Raw genomic sequence first — 26,870 nt, forward strand, 5'->3', positions numbered from 1 at the left:
AGATAGAAATTGGAAAATTTATCAAAGACTCATCACCCAAAAGAAACTCATGCCCAGAAATCTTTCACACAACTCTTTGAAACCTCAAAGAGCAGATAATTCCAGTATAGATAGTTTTTGAACTATTTCAGAACATAAAGTATGAAAACCTTGCAGTCTTTTTTTTAAACCAAATACTGATGATAAATTCTGACTAAATACAACACTAAAAAAGAAAACTACACACCAGTTTCATTTAAATGTTCAAAATAAAATCCAACAATACATTAAGTATAGTATACTTTGACCAAGTGGGGTTCATTTATCCCAGGAGTATAAGGACAGTTTAATATTATGTGCTTTATTAATATTTTTATTCCATCATGTTAATAGATCAGAGGAAGAAAAAAATAATGTAAACAATAAGAATTCAGTGAAGGAACTGGATGTAAAATTAATGAACAAAAATAAGTAGCCTTCACATAAGCAAATAACCAGTTAGAAGATATGGAAGCAAATGTCCATTTATTATAGTAACAGAAAGACAAAATGCCTAGCAATAAATGTGACAAGAAATGTTACATTGGTGACCTTGGGTGAGGGTGTTGCGTGGTTTAAGGTAAGGTTACAATTTTCTTTTTAAAAACTTTCTTTTATAGAAGAAAAGCTTTACTCTTGACCAATAACAAAAACGTACTTGCAGAAAAATGTACTTGGAACCAATGGAAAGACATCTCAGGTCCTTGGATAAGATAACTCAACAGGGTTGTCAGTTCTCTCCAGGTTATTTTAATGCTAACTTAATTCTAAAAATCAGTAAGTTTTTTCCACAAGCTAGACAAGTTGATTCTAAAGTATATTTTGGTGGAAGGGAGAAGAGGGACAGGGTATTTGCTCAAGACAGACAAAAAATTCCCTGAAAATTTCTGGAGTTGGAGGTGTGTTGGCTAGCCCTACTAGATACGAAAACATACTCTTACGTTGATCTAAGGAAAGCAGTGAGGTAGTGAGGCATTAATAGACCAGTAGTGTAAAATGGAATGGAAAGTATTCGATACATGATGCAGTTGGTGGCATCATGAGAAAAGCTGGACCTTTTTTCAAAGCACTGGATAACCATTTGAAAAAGATAAAATTGTGTCCTTACCTCACAACTTCCCTACTTAAGGTCAACATTGTTCACCTTAAATTGGTTTTATGTTGGATGTATTAGTGTTTTGTGACTTTTTATTACTGATTAGTAGTTCATTGATAGCACAATGATATCTTCCTAGGTTTGGCTATTGTGAATAAAGAGACAGTGAACATTCTTGTGTGAGTCCTTTTCAGGACATGTGTCTTTATTTCTTAGGAAGAGTGAAATTGCTGTTGTCCATTTAGATTTTTAAGAAACTGTGGAATTGTTTGCCGAAGTATTTTTACCATTTTACATGAAAGTACCAGTTTTTCCACATTATCATCAGCAGTTGGTTGTGTCACTCTTCTTTTTTTTTTGGGCCGCGGCATGCGGGATCTTAGTTCCCCTACCAGGGGTGGAAGCGCGGAGTCTTAACCACTGGACCACCAAGGAAATCCCGGTTGTGTCACTCTTTAGTTTTAGCTATTCCAGTTGGTGTATAGGTGTAGTTTTTTTTTTTTTTTTAATACTTTTTTTGTTTAATTAATTAATTAATTAATTAATGACTGTGTTTGGGTCTTCGTTTCTGTGTGAGGGCTTTCTCTAGTTGTGGCAAGCGGAGGCCACTCCTCATCGCGGTGCACGGGTCTCTCACTATCGCGGCCTCTCTTGTTGCAGAGCACAGGCTCCAGACGCGCAGGCTCAGCAATTGTGGCTCACGGGCCCAGTTGCTCCGCGGCACGTGGGATCTTCCCAGACCAGGGCTCGAACCCGTGTCCCCTGCATTGGCAGGCAGACTCAACCACTGTGCCACCAGGGAAGCCCTAGGTGTAGTTTTAATTTACATTTCCCTGATGACTAATGATGTCTAATGTTATTTTGTTTATTGGCCATTTATTTATTTTTTTTGTGGACTTTTCCCTGTTTTTAAAATTGAGGCTGTCTTTTTACTGTTGAATTATAGGAGTTCATATATTCTGGATATAGGTCCTTTGGCACATATATGTCTTATAGTATTTTCTCCCAATTTGATGATCTTAAGTTTTTAATTTATTTTAAAATTTAGTTTAGTTTGATTTAATTTATAAATTAATTTCAGCTTTTATGGTTATTGCTTTCTGTGCTGAAGAAATCTTTGTTTATGTTGCAAAGATTTTTCTCTTGTGTTTTCATCTAAAAGCTTTGTAGTTTCAGCTTTTATTTTTAGTCCTGTGATCTAGAATTAATTTTTGTCAAGTGGGAATTGAGCTGTTTTTTTTCCATATGGAAATACAGTTGTTGAAGTACCAATTTATTGAAAACATCTTCGTTTTGGTACTGAATTGCTTTGACATCTCTGTCAAAGTCAGTTGATTATAAAAGTGTAAGTCTATTTCTAGACTCTATTCTGTTCCACTGATCTATTTGTCTGTTCTAATGCCAGTACCATACAGTTTTATTAGCATAGCTCAGGCTTTTTCAGGCTTGGCGCTGTTGAGTTTTGGGGCCAGATAATTCTTTGTTATGGTGAGGTATCTTGTGTATTGCGTGTGTTGTTGGATGTTTAGCAGTATCTAAGCCTTTACCCACTATTTTTGCCAGTAGCATTCCTTCATCCTCCAGTAGGAACAACCAAAAATGTCTCCAGACTTTGCCAAATGTCTGTTGAAGGGCAAAAGTCATCCCTGGTTGAGAAACGCTGGTGTAGATCTATAGAAGTCTGAAGTAAGGTAGTGTAAGTTCTCTAGCTTCATTCTTTTCTCAAGAATATTTTGATTTTTTAAGTTCTCTGTATTTCCATGTAGATTTTAGAATGTTAATTTCTGTTTTAAAAGTAAGCTTGCTCAAATTTTGATTGAGATTGTGTTGACGCTATAGAAATATTAGAAGAGAATCAACAATAAACAATACTGAATCTTTTAACTGCAAACCGTAGTATCTCATAATTATTACAGTAATTTTTGTTGATTCCTCGGGATAGTCTGTCTAAACAATCGTCATCAGTGAATATCCCCCTCTTTCGATCCTGATTTTGGTAATTTGTGATTTCTCTTTTTTTTCCCCCCTCAATTCACTTAATCAGGGATTTACCAACTTTACTAATCTTATCAAAGAACTGACTTTAGGGTTTGTTATTTTCCCTATTGTCTGTTGCCTTATTTAACTGATTGCTTCTCTTTTATTATTCCTTCCTTTCCACTCATTTTTTTCCTTTCTAATTCTTAAACATTTAAAGGTATATATTCTCCTCTAAGTAAATTGTGGTATTTTTATTATCATTCAGTTTGAAATATTTTTAATCTCCATTGTGATTATTTAGAAGCAATTTTCAAATACTTGGAGGCTATCTAGATCTTTATTTTTATTTTTAATGGTTTCTAACTTAATTGCATATGGTCAGAGAACCATACTCTCTAAGGTTTCAGGGAAGTTTATTTGTTTGTTTTGGTTTCTTTTGTCTGCTCATTGAGATTGGTTTTATGGTTCACCATATGATAGGTCTTGGATGTGGATGTTCCCTGTCCACTTGAAAGCATATTCTACAGTAGTTGGGTATGGTATATTATAAATGGTAGGTCAGGGTAGCTGGTAGTGTTGTTCAGATTTATATCCTTTGTGATTTTTTTTTCTTTTCTTAATATTAAATACTGAGAAAAGAGTGTTAAAATTTCCAACTATAATTGTCAATTTATCTGTTTTTCTCTTTAATGCCAATTTTTGCTTCATGTATTTTAAAGTTGTATGATTAGGGGCATACGCATTTATAATTATGTCTTCCTAATGTTTGATGTTTTTATGAGTATAAAATGTTTCTTTTTAAATACATTTGGAATATATTTTTCCTTGGAATATATTTTTTCTTATGTTCATATAGCTGCTCCAGTTTTTTTTTAAGATTAGTGTATTCTTCTATTTCAGTTTTTAATCTGTGTTTGTATTTGTTTATTTTTTGGCTGCATTGGGTCTTTGGTGCTGCTCACATGGGCTTTCTCTAGTTGAGGCGAGTGGGGGCTATTCTTCGTTGCGGTGCACCAACTTCTTTCTCATTGCGGTGGCTTCCCTTGTTGCGGAGCACTGGCTTTAGGTGTGCGGGCTTCAGTAGTTGTGGCACGTGGGCTCAGTAGCTGTGGCTCATGGGCTCTAGAGCGCAGGCTCAGTGGTTGTGGTGCATGGGTTTAGTTGCTCCGCAGCATGTGGGATCTTCCCGGACCAGGGATCGAACCCGTGTCCCCTGCATTGGCAGGCGGATTCTTAACCACTGTGCCAGCAGGGGAGTCCTGTGTTTTAAAATTATGTGTCTTGTAGACAGCAGATGGTTGGGTCTTGCTTTTTTTCCTTCTATTCAGTTTCATAATTTCTTCCCGTTGATATGAGTGTTTTAGTCCATTGTTGTTTATTGTAAGTATTGATGTAGTTAGATTTAGGTGGTGCCATTTTACTTTTTTTTTTTTTTCATTTGTTTCTTTTGTTGTGTGTTTTTTTGGGGGGGTTTGTTTTTAATTGTTTTTTTTCATGCCTTCTTTTGGGTTAATCAGATATTTTATAGCAGCAGTTCTCAAAGTTTGATTTGGGGGTCCCTGGGACATCTGTGACCATGAAAGTTCAAAACTGTAATATGAGTAATACTAAGGTGTTATTTACCCTTTGATGCTCATTTTCCCATAAGTATACGGTATAATTTCCACAGGCTACATGACATGTTATATCACAAAAAATTGAATGCAAAAGCAGATGTGAGAATCCAGTTGTTTTAAGCCAAAACATTAATTTGCAAAAATGTGAAACAGCTATTTTTCTCATTTTTTGTTTTTTGGAAAATATAGTTATTCCTTAAAAATGTTAAATTTATGTTAACATGTGCCTTTATTATTGTTACTTTTAATTTTTAATGTGGTAAGCATTGACAGATACATACAGCCCACATAAAGAAAAATTCTTTGGGGTCTTCATTGATTTTCAGAGTGTTAAAAGGGTTCCTGAAATCAAAAGTTGGGAAGTGTCTTGTTTTATAATATTTAATTTTGATTTCGTCTTTTGACTTTTCAGATACATCATCTTTGTGTTATTCTTAAAATTGTTACTCTAGGCTATGGATTATAAATTGCATCTTAAATTTACCACAGTCTTAAAAGTTAATATTGTACCACTTGATATAAATTATGTAAACCTTGAAATAACATTTTTCCATTTACCTTCCTCCTGGCTATGTGCTACTATTGTTTTTTAAATTTGTGTGTGTGTGTCCATAATACAGTATTATTGATAGTTGGGAGAAAAAATATATAGTCTCTTAAATGTAGCCTTTTCTACACATTTACCATTTCTGGTGATCTTTATTCCTTTCTGTAAATCTGAGTTATCATCTGGTTTAATTTTCCTTTAGCCTAAAGAACTTCCCTTGGCAATTTCTGTAGTATAGGTCTGGTTGCCATGTAGTCTCAGCTTTTATCTGAAGTTGTCTTTAATATAAATTTTTATTATTCTTCATTTTTAAAGGGTGATTTCATGGAATATGGAATTCTGGGTAGACACTTTTTATCCGTTTTTTTCTTTTTTAAAATTAATTTATTTATTTATTTATTTTTGGCTGTGTTGGGTCTTCGTTTCTGTGCGAGGGCTTTCTCTAGTTGTGGCAAGCGGGGGCCACGCTTCATCGCGGTGCGCGGGCCTCTCACTGTCGCGGCTTCTCTTGTTGCGGAGCACAGGCTCCAGACGCGCAGGCTCAGTAGTTGTGGCTCACGGGCCTAGTTGCTCCACGGCACGTGGGATCTTCCCAGATCAGGGCTCAAACCCGTGTCCCCTGCATTGGCAGGCAGATTCTCAACCACTGCGCCACCAGGGAAGCCCCATCTGTTTTTAGTTCCATCATTATGCATTCAAATTGTTGTTTTCTAAAATACAGTTTTAGAGATTTTGTAATTGTTATCTGCAGGAGGTTTAGTCCAACAGAGCTATTTTGCCATTTTAGAAGCTAGAAGTCTTTAAATTCATTTTTGGAATTCCTTTTATTTTCAATCCCAATTTGTATTATTTCACATTAGGTCTCTACATATATGCCGTGTGCCTTATTATCATTTCCATCCAGTTGGATTGAGCTGTTCATGGATTTCTCCAACTTCTTTGTTTATTTTTCTTCTTTCTTAATTCTCCAAATCATACTGCCTACTACTTTTCTAGTCAAGCAGTCAGCTGTTATTTATTGAGAATCTGCATGTGAGACATTGATCTGAGCATTTATCAAATTAAATTATTTTCATCATGTCACTAATGCTTGAGAAAATGCATTGGCTCCCAACTTTACCATATCACATTTAAATTCATTGGCCTAACTTTAAAGATTCTCCTTAATGTCCCAGGTGTTTGCCTTTCCTATTTTGTGTTTCATCTGTCTTTTGCATCAAGCAATTCTTTTGACTTCTCATTTCTTTCAGCATGTATTCTATTCATTCTAGTCTCTCATTTGAAATGCTCTTTTTTTCTAACTGTACCCCATAAATACAAGTACCTAAAAACTTGTCTCCGAGGTGCAGTCTCCTGTCTGTAAATAAATACTAACATTGAATTTAAAAGTTTTTTACATTTTTTTTAATTGTGCAGAGTAGTGAATGCCTGCATAATTTCTAAAGTAGTTATGTGAGTTCCTTACCTCACCAACCAGATGGTAAATTTTTGAAGATGGGGGCCATACTTTTGTTATTCCATACAGTCTTGAATACAGTGGCTCCTCAATGAATAGTCATGCACCAAACATTATCTCCGATGTGCTAAATTCTGTGGAAAGGACACAGTGGAAGAGCTTTTCCCAGTTACTTGATGCTTTTAAAATTTAAACAAGAAAATAAAAAGAATATAAATTTTTTGATTCATGAGTTGGAGTTGGTGATAGATGGTAGGAAGGAAAGGTCACAGTTGGCAAAATGTGATATACTGGATGGAATTTCTATTGCAGGTAAATCATAGGATCCTTGTTAGGAGCAGACTCCTAATTAGCCTGTTTATTATTAAAAGATGTATGTATTTGAGGTGTTTGGCGGGAGAGGGTGAAAGCATCTTGAGTTTCATGATACTGTGATGAAAGTAAGTGGGAAAAAATTGGAAACTGCAAAGAGCTTATTAAGAATTTTTTAACACTCTTATTCGTATACTATCTATGTTACAGGCATAGCATTTATTTCGTGTTGACAGTTGCTAGGCAGAAAAGTTAATGTTTTCACTCATCTGTTTTTCTGTTTTTGTTTATCTAGATTAAAAAAATGTTTTTTCTTTTTTATGTTACAGTCTTGGCCCTTTAGTGAGTAAAGTGAAAGAATACCAAGTAGAGACAATTGTAGATACCCTCTGCACTAACATGCTTTCTGATAAAGAGCAACTTCGAGATATTTCGAGTATTGGCCTTAAAACAGTAATTGGAGAACTCCCTCCAGCTTCCAGTGGTAAGCAAGAATGCTTTTTTCTCCTATTTCCCTTTTATGAATGGAGGTATTTCTCCTCCACCTTTTTTTTTTTTTTCCTCCTGACCAGGGAGGGAGAGAGGTATCTATCCCTAAAAGATCTTTGTAAGCATCCCTTTGAATAGTGAAGAAAAAAAAGTCTGGAGTCTTATAGTTTTGCTTAAAAATATTATTTTGATTGAATTTAAGTATCTCTTTGGAATACCAGTTCTGAAGGATTTTTATGTTGGAGCAAGATTTTATATTGTATTAACGTGACTTGCAGAGTAGAGTTAAGCCAGCCTATGCAATGAGAGAAAAGATAACCAAAATCATGAATTATTTCCGATTAGCTTTCTATTTTCAGTGTTAGTTTTGCTTTGCTTTAGAATTTATGATGTAAAACTTGGCACCATTAAGACAGCTGTGAAAGAGTTCAGTTTACTAGTATATTTAATTAAGGCTGAGCCTTTTATAGCTACTTATAATTTTTTTAAAATTTAAAACTGCAATTAACGAATTTGTCAAGTAATTAGCTTTTGACCTCTGACAGATGTTTATGTAATGTAAGTTTTAGAATTTGTCTTGACTGCTAAGCTATAGGCTAAAATTGCAGGCTAAAGTTACTGTCTCATCTGCAAATGGGGTGAAATTACTCTCTCTTTCATGGAAAGATATATATTGGTAATAATGTAGTCTTAGTATGTAGTTTTCACTCATTTACTTAATAAATATTTATTATTCTCTATGCTAGGTATCATGCTAGATAGTGCGTGTATAGTATTTCACTTTGTCTAAAAATGTCAGTCATATGGGAGGTCTTAATGTAGATTGTTAATAAGGGAACTGAAATTCAGAGATTAAGTTAATTAATCCAAAGTTTTGATTACCTGGTTGGATGAAGATTCATACCCATTATCTTTTTTTAGAAAATTTATTTATTTATTTAGTTTTTGGCTGTGTTGGGTCTTCGTTTCTGTGCGAGGGCTTCCTCTAGCTGTGGCAAGCGGGGGCCACTCCTCACCGCGGTGCGGGGGCCTCTCACCATCGCGGCCCCTCCCGTTGCAGAGCACAGGCTCCAGACGCGCAGGCTCAGCAGCCGTGGCTCACCGGCCCAGTTGCTCCGCGGCATGTGGGATCCTCCCAGACCAGGGCCCGAACCCGTGTCCCCTGCATTAGCAGGCAGATTCCCAACCACTGTGCCACCAGGGAAGCCCCCCATTATCTTTTAATGCAAAGGTGATGGGTTTTTTTCACTATATCATGCCAATGTTACTTTATTTCACCAACTCTGAAGTATGTTATTTATAGTTGTATTAGCTACATTGATATTTTCCTCATTTTTTCCCTCTCATTGAAACATGTTTGTTTTTAGCTGATTTCTGGCTCTAACAAGAATTCTATTAACCATTCAGATTTTTACTTTCACAGTTTCTTGTTTCCTTTTTTTTCCTCCCTGGTCAGTAACAACACAGATCTACTTTAAAATAGTCATAATCTTTATTGATGAGTCTCCTGGAACAACATTTCTACTTTGTTTGGATTGGAAAGGATCTTATTAGATTATTAGTAAAGAGGACTTAAATAGAGAAAAATGTCATCGCTGCTTTCCAACCTAGAGGTGTAAGCACTACAGTTACTATTAGCTCCATAGCTGGCATTCGTGCCAGTGCACAGAAATAGTTGTCCAGTAGAGTTTACTGAATCGATACTGTTTTCCCTGTGTCATGTACTCCTGCAGCGGGGTCTAATTCTTACTTATGTCTAATAAATTATTTGATTGAAAAACAACGTGTTTTGAAACATATTTTTCTTTTTTAAGATTTTTTTTGATGTGGACCATTTTTAAAGTCTTTATTGAATTTGTTACAATATTGCTTCTGTTTTATGTTTTGGTTTTTTGGCCTCGAGGCATGTGGGATCTTAGCTCCCCAACCAGGAATCGAACCCTTGCCACCTGCGTTGGAAGGCGAAGCCTTAACCACTGGACCGCCAGGGAAGTCCCTTGAAACATATTTTTCTGACATGGATCTCTTGAGTCAGTTTTAAAATCAAGTTTAGAGTTGCTGAATATTTGCTAACTAGCATGAATATGAGGTGGAATTCAACATACTTGCCTTGAAATCATAATCGGTTTCTTATTCATGCAGGCTCTGCATTAGCTGCTAATGTATGTAAAAAGATTACTGGGCGTCTTACCAGTGCAATAGCAAAGCAGGAAGATGTCTCTGTTCAGCTAGAAGCCTTGGATATTATGGCTGATATGCTGAGCAGGTAAACATGACTATTGTTTGTATTACTTATAATACAAATATTTGTGCATTTGTTAAGAACCCTTTCTGATAAATACAATAAAACTTGGTCTAAAATTATTCATGTTTAAATTGTGTCTGTTTTATAAATGTGTGTGGTTAGGAGTGAGGGAAGAAAAAAGCTAATTATATTATCATGTAATACTGCATAGCAACCATATTTCTTGTAGTTTTGAAAAATAATAAAATTTGTGATTTAAATATTTCAGCAGAGTTTTTATATTTTGTTTTACTCTTTGGTATTCTTGAATACAATGATCTACTTGGATAAGGAGATGTGCTGGTAGGAGTGGCAAGTTTTCCAGTTAAAATAATGCTGGTATTCTTCAGCAACCATGTTTTTAGAGCATGTGTTGTGAGGGTGGAAGGAACTTGGCTTTATATATTTGTTGCTTTTCTACTTTTCCTTTGGAAGTCAAACTTCAGAAGATAGAAAGAGATCTAAGCAAGTCCAAGGGGGAAGTAACCTTAAAAGACCTGTCAGTTTCAGTTTGTCCCTGATTCTTATAATCATTATATGTCATCATTATTTGTCTGTTATTTGTGGCTAATTCACTTGAACTTGAAAATAATCAGGTGCCTTCATGTGGTACAAATATATAGTAAAAGTGAAGAGCTATCATCCTAGCACACAAAGAGCTTATACTTTGCTATAGGAGGTAAGAACACAAATGGCTATAATGTAAGGCAGAATTGGACCAAATATTAACGGAGAGTATAGTGTATTTGGGGGTTTAAAATGGAAGGATCCAAGAAAGTTTGTTATGGAAACAGTGGCGTTTGAATTTAGTTTTGAAAAGTGGGTAGGGCACTGGTGTCTATGCTTAAACATAGAATATATCAGAATATGTAAGTAGTCTTGAGTTGGGAAACATTGTATTCTAATTTTCCAGAATATAGAATGAATAGAAAAGTGGTAGGAGATCATTTTGATACATTGGAGTCTTGTTGAGGAGGGTGAGGAATTTATGCTTAATTTGATAAGTAGTGAAAATTCAGTTAGACCTTTTGTCCTGTGTGTGACCTGATCACTAGCACTATCCTGGCAGGACACAGATGTTTGACTGCTATTGAGTCATTGAACTGCACATGTGAAATGATTTGAAAGAGAGGGTTGGACCAACAAGATCGTTGAAACTTAGTGTGTAGATTTGTAGAGGAAAGACAATAGGGAGAAGGGGTAATCAAGAGATGGTCAGAGGGCAGACATTTCAGTAGTACTTGGACATCTTGTATTTATTTGTTTTCTTTTTATTTTACTTTAAGGCAAGGAGGACTTCTTGTTAATTTCCATCCTTCAATTCTGACCTGTCTGCTCCCCCAGTTGACCAGCCCTAGACTTGCAGTGAGGAAAAGAACCATTATTGCTCTTGGCCATCTGGTTATGAGCTGTGGAAATATAGTTTTTGTTGATCTTATTGAACATCTTTTGTCAGAGTTGTCCAAAAATGATTCCATGTCAACAACAAGAACCTACATACAATGTATTGCTGCTATTAGTAGGCAAGCTGGTCATAGAATAGGTAAGAAATATTTATGTATTGAAAAGTTTTCTTTAAAAAATATTAACGAATGTTTATAAGAACTAATATGCTTTTCTTAGGTGAATACCTTGAGAAGATAATTCCTTTGGTGGTAAAATTTTGTAATGTAGATGACGATGAATTAAGAGAGTACTGCATTCAAGCCTTTGAATCATTTGTGAGAAGGCAAGTTTTTAAGATCTATATTTTTCAAATAAAAATTTTTCTTAAGAATAGAGTAATAATTAAGATCTAGATTAGGTGGGTGAGGAGAAATGGGTTTTACTGACAGCTGGGATTGAGTTTTGGATTTCAAATGTGTTTTAATTAAGTTTTTATTAAACAATGACTGATAACCAATACAGTATTTGAAGCGAATATCATCTTTATTTTAAAATAAAATCCTTACATTTATTTTGAAATGTTTCCTTCTTATTGTTAGGACTTTTCTTTAAAAACTTGGGAAAGGTATTTATAATTGTCTTTCAGTTTACTTTAATAATGTAGTCTTTATCCTGAGAGAGTACCAGGATAAATTAATTAATCTGGTCAGAATTAATTAATTTGGTCAGAAATTAATCTGGTCAGTAATGTATACTAGTGAATTTCATATCTCTTCAACAGTTTTTGAGATGTGTTACAGCCATTTTGCTAGGGCAGTGATTCTCAGTTTTGGAACCTTGGTTCTAATAATAAAAACTGTATTTAGGTACAAGAAGGCCATACTGGCTAAGTAGTGAGATTTGGGGGTTTTTGTTTTTTTTTTTGCTTTTGGCTAGAATTGACAGTGTAGTAGCACAGTGTCTTGAGACTTCACTGTTGTTATTTTCAGTAATTATAAGTAGTTATTTGCCACTCATGGTTTTTGATAGGGAGCTTTTATAGTCATATCAAATTGTTAAAATCAGAAATTGTGAGATTCATTTCTGTCCTTTTAATTGAGAAATACAAATTATTTATTGTTGGGCATTTATTATATGTTCTGTCTTTTCTCAACATAAAGTTAGAAGACCAGGCCTAGATGAATGTACACTGGCATTTTCACCAATAATCCTAGTTACTGAAGAATACATTTATCTGGACTTGGTGTTCTAGTCGTGTGTTGAGAAGATGGAGCATATTCAGATTTCTCTCTGTATGACCCCACACTAACTACGTCATACCATTTATTATAGGAATCATCTGACTTCAGAGATGTTAAAGTGTGTGTGGGGGGGTGGAGTTCATCTTAAAATTGATTAAATAAGAGTAATTTGAAAAGTAAATCTTTTTTAAAACCTGAAGTCAGTGGGAGGGAAAGATGAAGGATCATTGGTGTTGAGGGCTGGAAACCACTTTACTATGTTAAAGGGAAGGGAAAAAAATCTGGTAATAAAGCAAAATTGGCAGATACTGAATCAAGGAGAAAAGTATAATTATTCAAGGCAGCTTTTGTTTTTTTCTTCAGATGTCCTAAGGAAGTATATCCTCATGTTTCTACCATTATAAATATATGTCTTAAGTATCTTACTTATGATCCAAATTATAATTACGATGATGAAGATGAAGATGAAAATGCCATGGATGCGGATGGTGGTGATGATGATGACCAAGGTATTTCAAATTAAGTAGAAGGAATTTGTTACATTTTCATGAAAGACCCAGTGTTATAGATGGAGGTGATTCTTACCCAGATTGTACTGTGTTTGTTTGTTTGTTTGTTTATGATAGTGAAAGTGGGAATAACCACAATATTCAACAAGAGCAAATTGATTTAAAAAAGTATGGGGCATCCATGTATTGAACTGCTATGCAACATGTTCAAAATCATGTTCTTGTTAAAGCAGTTAATAAGTTGAATGAAAAGTGGGTAGCAAAAATTACTCTGTCCCAGTTTTATTTTTTTAAATATGGTGAAAAAAATGTTACTAGTGTTTTTCTCTTGGCAAGCAATTATAAGTGACTTTTGTTCTTTATTTTTCAAATTTTCTACAGTGTTTTTGTAAGGAGGGAAATGAATGTTATTTTAAAAATTATACCTATAGATAACATATTCATAGCAGTTTGGTTGGTTTCATACATAGTTACTTTAATGAGAAATCCTAAATATTGTTTGAGGCTCCATTTAACTTTCATGAATAATTTTAGCATTTCTGAGGCTCGTATGATTGATGTCATTGTGCTGTGATTTGTGGTATTTACTCTGGAAAGGAGTAGCACTTCAAGGACACAGGGTTGCTCGTGTTTAGTTGTTTCTGCTAGTATTAAAAGAATCATAATAGAAATGTTTAAGTTATTGGGTACATGCATCTGTGGATTTCCTGTTAATTATACTTTTAAGTTTGATTCTTTGAATGAATTTAGGTAATGACTTTGCTCTAAAGTCTGTAATTTCATCCATCTTTTTTTTTTTTAAAAAAAAAAGGTGCAAAAAACCTCTCTTAATCCCATTTTAGAGTCAAGCAGATACTGCCCAATTTCTTTCCACTACAACAGAACTCTTCAAAAGAATGAATGCTCTCCAGCTCCTTTTTTCCCCTTTTCTCTTAAATCCAGTTTTCCAGTGATTGCCAGTGACCTCAAATGTTTGAGTCTGCCTATTCCTCAGTTCTCAGCAGCATTTCTTTATTTAACTTCCAGGATACCACACCCTCCTATCTTTGTGATTACTCCTTTTCAGTCTCTGTGCTGGTTCCTCTTCATCACCCTGACCACTATACTTTGGAGTATTTCTGGGCTTAGTCCTTGACTTCTCTGTTATGTTCTTATGATCTTGTTGATCTCATCTAGTCTCTTAGCTTTAATATCAATATGCTGAAAAGCCAAATTTTACCTTTATCCCAGACCTTTCCTGTGAATTCCAGGTTCATATATGCAACTGCTTAATTGATTTACTGCTTAGATGTCTAAAATATCTTCTCTCCACCCTTCCCCCACTGCCTGCCCGAACCTGTTTCTTCTTTAGACTTCTCCTTCTCAGAATGGCACCTCCATTCTTCTTAGTTTTTCAGGCCAAAAACTTTGGGGTTATACCTGATCACTTCTTTTACACACCCTCCTCATCCAGTCTCTCATCTCAGGGCTTTCCCCTTACTTCATACTCATATCTATCTCCCTTTGCAGCATTTTTATTTTCTTCATTACACCTAATCATTTTCTGATACACTGAAATTATTTTCTACCGTACCAGGTTGTAAGCTTCATGAAGGAAGAGATTTTAATTTTAGTCTTCTTTATCAATTGCTTTATCCCAGTGCCTGGGACAGTGCTTGACACACATTAGACACTCAGTAAATGTGTTATATTAACGAAGGGAAACCTTAGCTTATAATAGGAATATCCTTTGAAAAAGGAGTAGCATTTTATGTTCCAGATTTTTTGATTGTTGGTTTTTTTAGTGTGGTAAGTACTGATGTTGAATAACAAACCAGGTCCTTCGGCTGCTTTATCAGGTACGTGGATTATACCTAATATCTTTTTATCATAGTGTTATTGTAACTTATAAAACCAACATAATTTTCGTGATTAGGCTATTTAATTTTTTATAACCTTTAAGTATATTTCTGTAAAGTAATTCCTATAGTTGGGTTGCCATTGGAAATTTTTCATTTATTTATGTGCTTTAAAATAATCTATTTGGTAGTACCCTATAATTTTTCTTCCAATAGGTATTGGTGAATAAATCAAATGCCTTGGTTTAGCAGTATTTGGTTGGGTTTTACTATAAAGTGCTAAGATGAAATTAAGTAAGCCTTCTGGAGATTGGAAAATTTTCCAAGGCATAGTTGGCTACATTTAGCTGTCACTAAGCTAATTGGAATATAAGCCAAAGAAGTGATGATATCTTTTTTCCCCCACTGAGGAATCATTTCAGGACTATAGTTCTTACATCTAAGAATAAAGAAATTATTGTTAGTAATTTTAGACTGTCCTGAGAACTGCTAATATGTAGGCCATCCTCCTGACTTCATGTTACCCAACTGATTCGGCTTGATGGTGTTAGAAGGAAATAATTTTCAGAGATTTCACACACACAAAAGTTAGCAAGAATATTTAAGTGAGAGAGAATTGTTAATGCTTATGCTTGGAATATTGTTTTAAATGTTTAACAGGAGTTTGGAGAAGCTGGTGCTCTGTTATGTGGGCAGAATTTTCTTGTTATAATTGAGAAAGTATAGTTTATTTAAGCTATATTAAGATAATATCTTGAAAGGTTGAGAATATGCATATTTGTTCCTAATAGCCCATCAACAAATTTAGCGAAAAGCCTTGTAGTCACAAAGAAAGCTGATGTCAGGATTCTTTTTCTCCCCTGAAAAATTAGTTTCACAGCATGACCTGGGATTGGTGATCATTCTTTTTAACACATCATCTATACCACAAATCTATTTTATAGTTTATCTTATAAACTCCCCAGTTGTTTGTTTGATTTTCCTGTAGTGTCAAGTGAATCTTTTGAATTGAACTTCTATTCACATTATTTTAAAAGGCTGGGACATTTATGATTTTACAAATATTTATAATCTGAAGAAGTTTCATGTGTTAATAAATGATTTTAAAGAGTTAATAAGCAGCTCATTACCCATAAATAAGAAAATGTTTAACAAATTAAAAACACAATCAGATAATTTTTCCTTAGAGGTTTGTTTATGTGTAAATTTTTATAAGTAAATTCTGCCTCCGATTTAAGTACTGGTTCTTTTTAAACCTATCTATTGCTGTATATCTTAGTGGAAAGTTAGAAAACTATCTTAGTTATGAATATCAGTTCAGTTTCTATATTAAACTTTTCTTATGATTAATAGCCTGTTAACATTAAAACTTCTCTTTAGGGAGTGATGATGAATACAGTGACGATGATGACATGAGTTGGAAAGTGAGACGTGCAGCTGCTAAGTGCTTGGATGCTGTAGTTAGCACAAGGCATGAAATGCTTCCAGAATTCTACAAGACCGTCTCTCCTGCACTGATATCCAGATTTAAAGAGCGTGAAGAGAATGTAAAGGCAGATGTTTTTCATGCATACCTTTCTCTTTTGAAGCAAACTCGTCCTGTGCAAAGTTGGCTGTGTGACCCTGATGCAATGGAACAGGGAGAAACACCTTTAACAATGCTTCAGAGTCAGGTCAGTTTAAAAGTGTGTTTTAAAAGGTCATGCTAGTAAATGTGATCTTTTAAAGTGGTGTTTTTATATGGAAATATGAGTTCCAGAATAGCTTTAGAGAAACAGTTCTGGGATATGTTTGTATAGTAGTTTATGGATGCTCATATTACATTACTTGTAAATAATTTATTCTGATTGAAGTTTTCTTGATTTTTCCTGGCTAAACAATATTAGCTTTAAGATTCAGTGAAGTAGTCTTTATCTTTGATTAATGGAGAAATCTTAGGGCGGTGGAATTAGACTACTTGTGTTGATAGCTTCCTTCCCTCCTAATTTAGCTGTGTGATCTTGGACAAGTTACGTAGACATTTTATTAAGGCTCACTCTTCTCATTTGTAATTAGGGTTTACTTAGAACTGTCTACCCGAGGTAGAGATGATATGATCTATGTAAACATACAATGAAGCCTGCTACATAGTATTTATATATACCAGCTATTGTTATTGATAAAATACATATTTTTTCACTTGAGGACATCTTTTCTAAGATCCTAAACGTTAGCTCTGTATAGCCCCCATTTGTTGAATATTTAGTACATGCTAGGTATTTGCCTCTCTTACATGCAGTCTCTGCAGCAGCCCTATGGGGTACATATTTGTCCATTTTTGTAGATTACAAAACAGATCTTGAGAGGGACTAAACAACTAAACCAGAGGAGGGGATGTACATGCCATATCTATCTTGTTTTCAAGTAGTAAAAATTTTAAAAGTTTGCGGTGAACTTAGAGGTGAACACTGAAGATTAATTGTAGAAGAAAAAGATAAAGTGTATGGAGGACATAAGCAATTGACTAAGTATATGGAAAGCAGATAAAAATCACAGGAAATTTTGATGATGCTGTGGTGAATTAATTAGATAGATGTTTTCTTTTGCCACTAGTTCTCTCACATCATTGTTCGATATGGTATGTGTCTGTATCCTGGCATCCATAAGATTTATTGGTAAATTCCCTGTTTAGTATTTACTGACTGACATTAGAAAGTTTAGAAGCAGATGTCTTTGAATCTTATTCCTGCCGCTTATAACTACATTTGAAGTGAGGTTGATTTCATTGTAACAGCCAACAAAAAGCAAACACAAGGACCCATTTAATGGTTTCTTTTCCATAATTTGTCTTTTTTCTTTAACTGCTTGTATGTGCTATTTCAGTTTCAAAAACCATTTATAAATTATGCTCCTAAAGTTTTGGTTGAAAATTATTTTATTGTTTAGATCTCTATTTAGTCTTGTGCATTTCATAAGTAAAATTAATCCAGGAAGACTTTTGTTGCTCTGTAGAAAGCTAATGATAGCTTTTCTCTGCTCTCTTATTTATCAGTATCAAGCTAATATAGTTTCAAGAGAACATATATAGTAGATGCAACAAAGTTTGTATTGTACAAATTGTTGACAGTTAGTTAGTGGAATTAGGAATTTGACCAAAAAAATTCTTCCATTTGTCCCCATCCCCTGTAATTTGTGTTAAGTGTACTGAGGAAGTACCAATAGCTGAACCAGCTAATGAGCACTTGATAATTACAGGTTCCCAACATTGTTAAAGCTCTGCACAAACAGATGAAAGAAAAAAGTGTGAAGACCCGACAGTGTTGTTTTAACATGTTAACTGAACTGGTAAATGTATTACCTGGGGCCCTAACACAACACATTCCTGTACTTGTACCAGGTATGAAAGAAATAGTAAATCACTTTTGGGACTTATTATGGACTTTATTAAGACTTAGATAAGCTTAAATAATTGTTTCCTTGAAAAGGATAATTTGTGACAACTTTGCACATGGAACTAACTTTTTTACAGAACCATTGAATACCTAAAGTTAAAAGTAAAAAGTTTAAAATCGTACCCTAAAATTTTTTACTTTAATATTTATCATAGCTTGTGGAATTTCAACTGCTTTAGAGATAATATATAGTGGGAACTTTAGCAATCTTTTAGGGATTAGTTTTAAATTTTAAAACTAGCTTTAAATTCATAAAGGTGCCATGGATAAAAATACTGGATTTTTCTTTTTTGGTTGGGTTTTAGGAATCATTTTCTCACTGAATGATAAATCAAGCTCGTCAAATTTGAAGATTGATGCTTTGTCCTGTCTATATGTAATCCTCTGTAACCACTCTCCTCAAGTCTTCCATCCTCATGTTCAAGCTTTGGTCCCTCCAGTGGTGGCTTGTGTTGGAGATCCATTTTACAAGATTACATCTGAAGCACTTCTTGTTACTCAACAGCTTGTCAAAGTAATTCGTCCTTTAGATCAGCCTTCCTCGTTTGATGCGACTCCTTACATCAAAGATCTATTTACCTGTACCATTAAGAGGTTAAAAGCAGCTGACATTGATCAGGAAGTCAAGGAAAGGGCTATTTCCTGTATGGGACAAATTATTTGCAACCTTGGAGACAATTTGGGCTCTGACTTGCCTAATACCCTTCAGATTTTCTTGGAGAGACTGAAGAATGAGATTACGCGGTTAACTACAGTGAAGGCGTTGACACTGATTGCTGGGTCGCCTTTGAAGATAGATTTGAGGCCTGTCCTGGGAGAAGGGGTTCCTATCCTTGCTTCATTTCTCAGGAAAAACCAGAGAGCTTTGAAACTGGGTACCCTTTCTGCTCTAGATATTCTAATTAAAAACTATAGTGATAGCCTGACAGCTGCCATGATTGATGCAGTTCTAGATGAGCTCCCACCTCTTATCAGCGAAAGTGATATGCATGTTTCACAGATGGCTATCAGTTTTCTTACCACACTGGCAAAAGTGTATCCCTCCTCCCTTTCAAAGATAAGTGGATCCATTCTCAATGAACTTATTGGACTTGTTAGATCACCTTTATTGCAAGGGGGAGCTCTTAGCGCCATGCTAGACTTTTTCCAAGCTCTGGTTGTCACTGGAACAAATAATCTAGGATACATGGATTTGTTGCGCATGCTGACCGGTCCAGTTTATTCTCAGAGCACAGCTCTTACTCATAAGCAGTCTTATTATTCCATTGCCAAATGTGTAGCTGCTCTTACTCGAGCATGCCCTAAAGAAGGACCAGCTGTAGTGGGTCAGTTTATTCAAGATGTCAAGAACTCAAGGTCTACAGATTCTATTCGCCTCTTAGCTCTACTTTCTCTTGGAGAAGTTGGGCATCATATTGACTTAAGTGGGCAGCTGGAACTAAAATCTGTCATATTAGAAGCCTTCTCATCTCCTAGTGAAGAAGTCAAATCAGCTGCGTCCTATGCATTAGGCAGCATTAGTGTGGGCAACCTTCCTGAATATCTACCATTTGTCTTACAAGAAATAACCAGTCAACCCAAAAGGCAGTATCTACTGCTTCATTCCCTGAAGGAAATTATTAGCTCTGCATCAGTGGTGGGCCTTAAACCATATGTTGAAAACATCTGGGCCTTATTGCTAAAGCACTGTGAGTGTGCAGAAGAAGGAACCAGGAATGTTGTTGCTGAATGTCTAGGCAAACTCACTCTAATTGATCCAGAAACTCTCCTTCCACGGCTTAAGGGGTACTTAATATCAGGTGGGTACCTAGATTTTCTTATCTAAAAAATTTTTGTTTATTAGCAGTTGTTGCCTGGAAAGATGGGCCGAAGTTAAAACATTTCTGTATCTTGTTATATGTAGAACCTATTGCCTTATGTTACGATATGGAGCCATATTCAAATGACACCTTGTTGTTTAAAAGGATAAAGAGAGTGTAGTTAGATAATGATTAAATGAATCTGTTGTAGTTTCTAGTGTTTAATGTATTTTAATGTTACTCTTGTCTTAATGTGGGACAGATGTCTCTTGAATTAATATAGCCAGAGGAGCTTGCTAGAATTAATTACAGTACTAAAATTGGTGAACTAACCTGGTTCAAATGAAAGATTCAAGAAGAGTTTTCAGATTACCAGTGTCAACCCCTGTTGTCCAAGGAGAAGGTAATAAAGGCCATTCATTCTTAGAAATTGCTTTCGTTTTTAACAAAAAACTTGACAGTCATACAGGGGTTTAACCAGTTCCCTTTTGTGAGGGATAGATCCTCCACTGCTGGTCTCTCAGGCCGCCTCCTTCCTGGAAGAAATTGTTCCTTTTGAAATCTAATGGGATTATGTTTCATAAGATGAGTAAACTTTGCTTCATTAGTATCCTGGAAGTAATAAGAAATACCCCTCTTGACCAAAGAGAGGTTTTTTTTGTTTTATATTATTTTTGGCTGTATTGGGTCTTCATTGCTGTGCGTGGGCTTTCTCTAGTTGTGGCCAGCGGGGGCTACTCTTCGTTGCAGTGTGCGGGCTTCTCATTGCAGCGGCTTCTCTTGTTGCGGAGCACGGGCTCTAGGCACGTGGGCTTCAGTAGTTGTGGCACATGGGCTCAGTAGCTGTGGCTTGCGGGCTCTAGAGCACAGGCTCAGTAGTTGTGGCGCACGGGCTTGATTGCTCCGCGGCATGTGGGATCTTCCCGGACCAGGGATCGAACCCGTGTCCCCTGCATTGGCAGGCAGATTCTCAACCACTGTGCCACCAGGGGAGCCCAACCAAAGAGAGTTTTAAGGAATTAAAGACCCTGGTGTTATTTGAAGTGGTTTGAAAATGATAAAGGTGTCCATGGATTTTAGTTGACTTAAATACCAATAGGCTTACAATTTATTTTTAATTAGGCTCATCATATGCCCGAAGCTCAGTGGTTACAGCTGTGAAGTTTACTATTTCTGATCATCCACAGCCTATTGATCCACTATTAAAGAACTGCATAGGTAAGTGGAAATGAAGATGAACATACTGAATAACTAGTTAATAGTTAACTGTCAAAAACCGAATCATTTCAATAGCTAAATATATCACCAAGGAACTAAAATGCTTTTAAGGGTCTGGTAATTCTTTCATGAAAAAAATAATTTTGCAAATAGCTGAAATTAGTAAATATGCTAGGATGTCTTTAAAGTCAACTACACATTTGATAATCATATTTTGGGAATGACCTAAAGTAAACTAATGGGTAAAGGAAAAAGATATATGATCTATCTGACTAATCTGAAGTTCTTCCCAGTTGTAAATGAATCTCATTTGAGCTTCTGATGGCCCCAGTTCTTCGTTATTACTTGTATCCCTCCAGCTCCCAAGGGGATCTTTGGAGGCTTTTAAATTTAAGGTAGAAATTTAAGAATAAAAAAGATAATTCGTGTGGTAATTAGTTCTACCAACCTAAGAGGAGCTATCCAAGAAAGAAATGGGCCATCTCTTTCTATGAAGACAAGAATTAGCTTTTAGTGTTATTTTTCATGATTTTATAACTTCCCTGTGTTGTTTTCATCATCAGTTTTCCTAGAGCTTTTAGTAACCAAACTCTCTGGTGTTTTCTTGAGGACAGAAGAATGGGTATACCAGCAGAGAGGATAGAGGGATATGGCAAAGAAGCTTTGCAGTTTCATGCCATTTAAAAAACACAGTCTAAAAGAAAAGAACTACAGCAAGGGGTTACCAATTCAGAGTAAGGGGGACACGGGGGATAAATGGGTGCCAATGCTGAGACCTAGAATTAATTCAAAGAAAGTCTCTATCAGAAGATTCTTGCCTTTGTTCCCCTCCTCTCTTTTTGCTTTGATATATTTACTCACATTTTTGTCATTGTACAAGATACAGCAAAGGAAGAGACCTGTGCCAGATCTTTAGAGACATCTTTCTAGGTTGACAACAGTCAACCAGTGTGCATCGTTGGTATAGTTATTCAGTCAGATGATTATCATTCTGTTTGTTTAAAATTGAAATTCCTAGACCACGTCACCATTTGTCTATCATAATAGCAATACTTTTTGTGCTTTACTGAAAGCAATTCACCATGATAGTAATTCTAAGCAAACAGAGGTGAGGAGGTTTAGTCTGGTACATTTAAATTCTTTTTGAACCCAAGCTACCTCTTAACCTTTTTTGTAGTCAGAACTTTCCTGGGTGGTCAGCCTTGAGTTTACCAACCTATGGTGTCTGAAGTATTTTTTTTTCCCTCCCATTTCTTCAAATTGCTGTTGTGATACATTTAAGTCTTCTCATACCTTTTTTCCCCTGTGTATTCTAAAAGATTGCTTATGGTAGGGTTGAGATTACATAATGATGAGTAGCTCTGTGTGAATATCACATGTGTACCAGACACTGTGTTCAGTAATGTACGTATAAAATTCTCATTTTATAAACTGGGAAACTGAAGCTCTTGCCTACAGTAACTTGCCAGAAGTCGGTCATACAGTTGACAAGTGAAGCAGTGTGGATCACCGTCTGTATGACTCCAAAGATCTTTGCACTATAATTTCTTTCCCCCGTGTGGAAGAACAACCAGACTTATATCTGTGTTTAAACTGGCTAGGTGCTTTCTTTAGCTTTTTGTCCTATGGTAGGTTTCAGTTTCCTCCTTTTTGTATTCTTAGACCTCTTACCTATTTCTTGTTAAAGGTAAAAATAGGCTTTTGGAGGCACATTTCTCCGTCATCTGATAAATTGTATACTTGTTAACAGTATTCCATCTTTATCAAGCAGTGGATCTGTCTCCACCTTGCTTATCTTTTGAACACAGGTTTTTAAATTTCACTTTTGGAATTTAAAATTTAAAGTAAATATAATGTAAACTTCATCTGAGCATAAATTTATTTGACTTGTCCACAGCTGTATCCCCACTGCTTCATGCCATAAATGCTCAATAAATGTTTTTTGAATGAGTGAAAAAAAGAAAATTCCACTTTTGTTGGTGCTTTTTTAGTGCGAGTACTAATTTTGAATTTTAAGGAGAATCATTCAAGTTACTAGTTCTTGTGGTTGCTGGCTCCGTCACTTTTCTATGTCACCCACCTGTTAAATCAACTATCTTTCAAAGTAATGGGGAGCTTTTGGGGCTCTCACTCCTTACCTTTTGCATTTAAAGGTGCTGAGAATAGGTTTATCAATTAAGTCCACTCACATTCAGACGTAATAGTTTACCTGTTGTCAAAAGAAATTACATAGCTCACTTAGGATTTCATCATATTCCATGACCCACATTGAAGAAATAACAATAATACCAACAATAATAAACTATCAATTTAGGAAAATAATATAATGCATATTTTATTTTAAGCTTACCATAACTGTGTTGCTTCTCTTTCAATTTTTCAGGTGATTTCCTAAAAACGTTGGAAGACCCAGATTTGAATGTAAGAAGAGTGGCCTTGGTCACATTCAACTCAGCAGCACATAATAAGCCATCATTAATAAGGGATCTTCTAGATACTGTTCTTCCACATCTTTATAATGAAACAAAAGTTAGAAAGGAGCTTATAAGAGAGGTAAGTTAGATTGCACTGTTTACCTAAGCTTGTCTTTTACTTTCTAGTATATCTACGTATTCTGTTTTATTTCAACAGGTAGAAATGGGTCCATTTAAGCATACAGTTGATGACGGCCTGGATATTAGAAAGGCAGCTTTTGAGTGTATGTACACACTTCTGGACAGTTGTCTGGATAGACTTGATATCTTTGAATTTCTAAATCATGTTGAAGATGGTTTGAAGGACCATTATGATATTAAGGTAAGATGTTTGTGCCTGTTTATAGAATGTTTTAGAAGAAGACTTTACTAGTGACTTTCACCTCTGTAATTTACTCTTGTTATTAAGTGAGAAAGATTGGTTTGCTTGTCATGATTTTAGTGTGTTATAAACTAATATGCAAAAGTAATAGCGTTGCAATGTGACATCGGTTGACAAACAGGAAAAATCCAGAAACCTTTTCATTGGAGGAGGAAGTCAATATCAAGAGTTTTGTTAAAGGATAAGAGGAGGAACTGTTTTCCGATACACAAAGCAATCTGTAGAAGCAACCATAGAGAAATTATACTGCTTCTTAGGTTTAGAGCATGAACTTTGTTCATAACTGCTTTTTGTTTTCCTATTTGCTTAAGTCCGTTTAAAATGTGAACTGTAAAAGGGTGATTTGAAAAATCTTTTTCTTCTACTCAGGACCTTTGGTCAAGCAGGGCAAAAGTGGTAGTTGAGCAGTAATTCATCCATACTATCAGAACTCCAACTTTCATGTTTCCATAATGTAATATGGAATAACCTGGCCCCTCCGGAACTCAATGAAAAGAGCCCTGAAAGAATAGGATCCTTTTATTTCTACAGTTTATGGTCTAAGAGAAAAGATTATGGGTTACTGGACTTTATATGGATTAATCTGAATAAGCAGGCTTTTTGTTTTGGTTTTTTAGTGAAATTTGCAAAGACAGCAGAAACTTCTTATAAAGCTTTTCTTCTAGTTCAATTATTTTCTTATTCACTGATTGTTCCATCTGGTGCACATGAGCTTTTTAAAAAATACTGAGTCTGTGGCCCTATCCCGATGAGTGAAGTAAAAATAGATATATTTGTAAAGCTCCCCAGCTGTAATGTGCGGTCAAGATTGAGAAGCACTTTTTTAGTTCTGTACTCTAGGACCGTGACCATCTATCAATCATGATAGATAAGGTAACTCTAGTACTTGTAGGTAAAATTCCTTAGACAAGATTTGAGGCAATTCTGTGTGATTCCAATGGCAGATTACATCAAAATGAAACTTAATGGTACAGGTTAGTCATTTTCCTTTCAAAAGCTTTGTCAGAATTTGGGATTTGTCTTTAGAAAATAATGCAAAATCTAAATTTTGTCTCTCTTATTCATAATAGATGCTAACATTTTTAATGTTGGTGAGACTCTCTACCCTTTGTCCAAGTGCAGTACTGCAGAGGTTGGACCGACTTGTTGAGCCATTACGTGCTACATGTACAACTAAGGTAATATTGATGTCATTGATTTAGGCCAGACTTAGTATGTTCAGGATCCCTAGTTGATTCTATACTGTGGTTTTCCAGATTTAACTACGCTAGCACCCTTATGCAGCAGTTTGTTTCAAAAGTTAACTTATTATTCCTATTCCTCACTTCCTTCAAATGTGGATGTTTTAGAAAGCTTAGCACTGTTAAATGCTATTCTTAAAAGTTTGTTAAAACAATCTGACACATATTTTTAAAGTACTGATATGGGTTAAAGTGTGATAGGGCCACAAAGGAGGAGGAAATGTTTAATTCTGGTGGAGGAGGGGGTGGGGGTCACAGAAGGCTTCATATGCACATGACAGCATTTAAAATGCACCTTGAGAAGTCAGGATTGTTTTAGGTCCAGAAGGTGAAACAGGACTTTTCATACAAAAATAATTATATGAATTAAGGCACAGAGATGTCAGTACATGACATGTTTGAAGAATAATGAATAAACAGGGTAGCTAGAGGGGTAGTTTCTTGATGGAGGACAAAGTAGGACTTGCTAATAAGCAGATCCCACTCTTGGTTTTTATAATGGGCCTTGTATAGAATATTCCCTTAAAAGGAGATACATAGCTACTACTAAAAAGAAGTTTCAGAGCAACTCTGCTTGAAGAATAATGTGCCTTTTGGATCTATGAAAGAGTAGCTTTGCTTTATTTATATGTGCTTAAGTTTTGTTTGTATAAGAACTGCCTTTTATAGCATGTAATATAAATTTACTCATTGTTACAGGTAAAAGCAAACTCAGTAAAGCAGGAGTTTGAAAAGCAAGATGAACTAAAGCGATCTGCCATGAGAGCAGTAGCAGCACTGCTAACCATTCCAGAAGCAGAGAAGAGTCCACTGATGAGTGAATTCCAGTCACAGATCAGCTCTAACCCTGAGCTGGCAGCCATCTTTGAAAGTATCCAAAAAGATTCATCATCCACTAACTTGGAATCAATGGACACTAGTTAGATGTTGGTTCAACCTGGGGACCATTACATTGACCATATGATGCACTGAATTGACAGGTTAATCATAAGACATGGAAAGAGAAGTAAAGCTTCAAAATGTTCCACTTTTTTTTTTTTTTCCTTCATGGAGACAGTTTGACTTTCTTCCATTGTTGTTTTTGTAGCATTTATTTCAGAAATAACATATTTCCATAATCCAGAGGTTGTAAAACCACTAATGTTTTAGTGGTTAGGGCAACATTTAAAATGACATCTAAAAGTAAAAGTTAGGATTGATGGAGATAGGGTCCAGTATCTATTTACCCTGTAATGTTTAGGATTAAAATGTTAAAATTCTGTGACCATGAATTTTCTTTCTTTTATAAATTTTCTCTTATTTAAAAATCAAAAATTCTGCAAGACAAAAACCATGTTTCTTTTTCTTGTATAACTTTTTGTTTCAGCAACACAAATTGAGTTTTAGCTGGCAGACAAGAATATCTGTGTAAGGTTTGTTACATTTCGGAGGGGTTGGCAGTTGTTTAAAAGAGATAATAAGATATCATTTTTTTAGGTATGGGGATTAACAGTATCCCTGTTGCACACACTAATTTTGCATGAGCAAGTTTACAAATATGTATTGTCTGTAAA

At 35.3% G+C, this 26,870-nt stretch overlaps 1 protein-coding gene across 3 annotated transcripts in view; it reads left to right on the plus strand.

The window, feature by feature from the left end:
- CAND1 (cullin associated and neddylation dissociated 1) overlaps positions 1-26,581 on the plus strand; it is a 43,117-nt gene extending 16,536 nt beyond the window's left edge. Inside the window, exons 2-15 of one of the 3 annotated variants that reach the window (XM_082351180.1) lie at positions 2,681-2,810; positions 7,355-7,509; positions 9,657-9,780; positions 11,085-11,341; positions 11,422-11,527; positions 12,789-12,934; positions 16,153-16,445; positions 18,007-18,148; positions 18,509-20,002; positions 21,125-21,220; positions 23,604-23,773; positions 23,852-24,016; positions 25,147-25,254; positions 26,017-26,581. In XM_082351180.1, the coding sequence (XP_082207306.1) occupies positions 7,425-7,509; positions 9,657-9,780; positions 11,085-11,341; positions 11,422-11,527; positions 12,789-12,934; positions 16,153-16,445; positions 18,007-18,148; positions 18,509-20,002; positions 21,125-21,220; positions 23,604-23,773; positions 23,852-24,016; positions 25,147-25,254; positions 26,017-26,241 (3,411 nt within the window). In that variant the 5' untranslated portion in view covers positions 2,681-2,810; positions 7,355-7,424 and the 3' untranslated portion in view covers positions 26,242-26,581. The remainder of the gene's footprint in view (positions 1-2,680; positions 2,811-7,354; positions 7,510-9,656; positions 9,781-11,084; positions 11,342-11,421; positions 11,528-12,788; positions 12,935-16,152; positions 16,446-18,006; positions 18,149-18,508; positions 20,003-21,124; positions 21,221-23,603; positions 23,774-23,851; positions 24,017-25,146; positions 25,255-26,016) is intronic. The other 2 variants (XM_082351178.1, XM_082351179.1) reach the window with 2 other exon arrangements.
- The last annotated feature ends 289 nt before the right edge of the window (positions 26,582-26,870 follow it).

This window comes from Balaenoptera borealis, assembly GCF_965194805.1.
Source record: "Balaenoptera borealis genome assembly, chromosome: 13".
Lineage (NCBI taxonomy): Eukaryota > Metazoa > Chordata > Mammalia > Artiodactyla > Balaenopteridae > Balaenoptera > Balaenoptera borealis.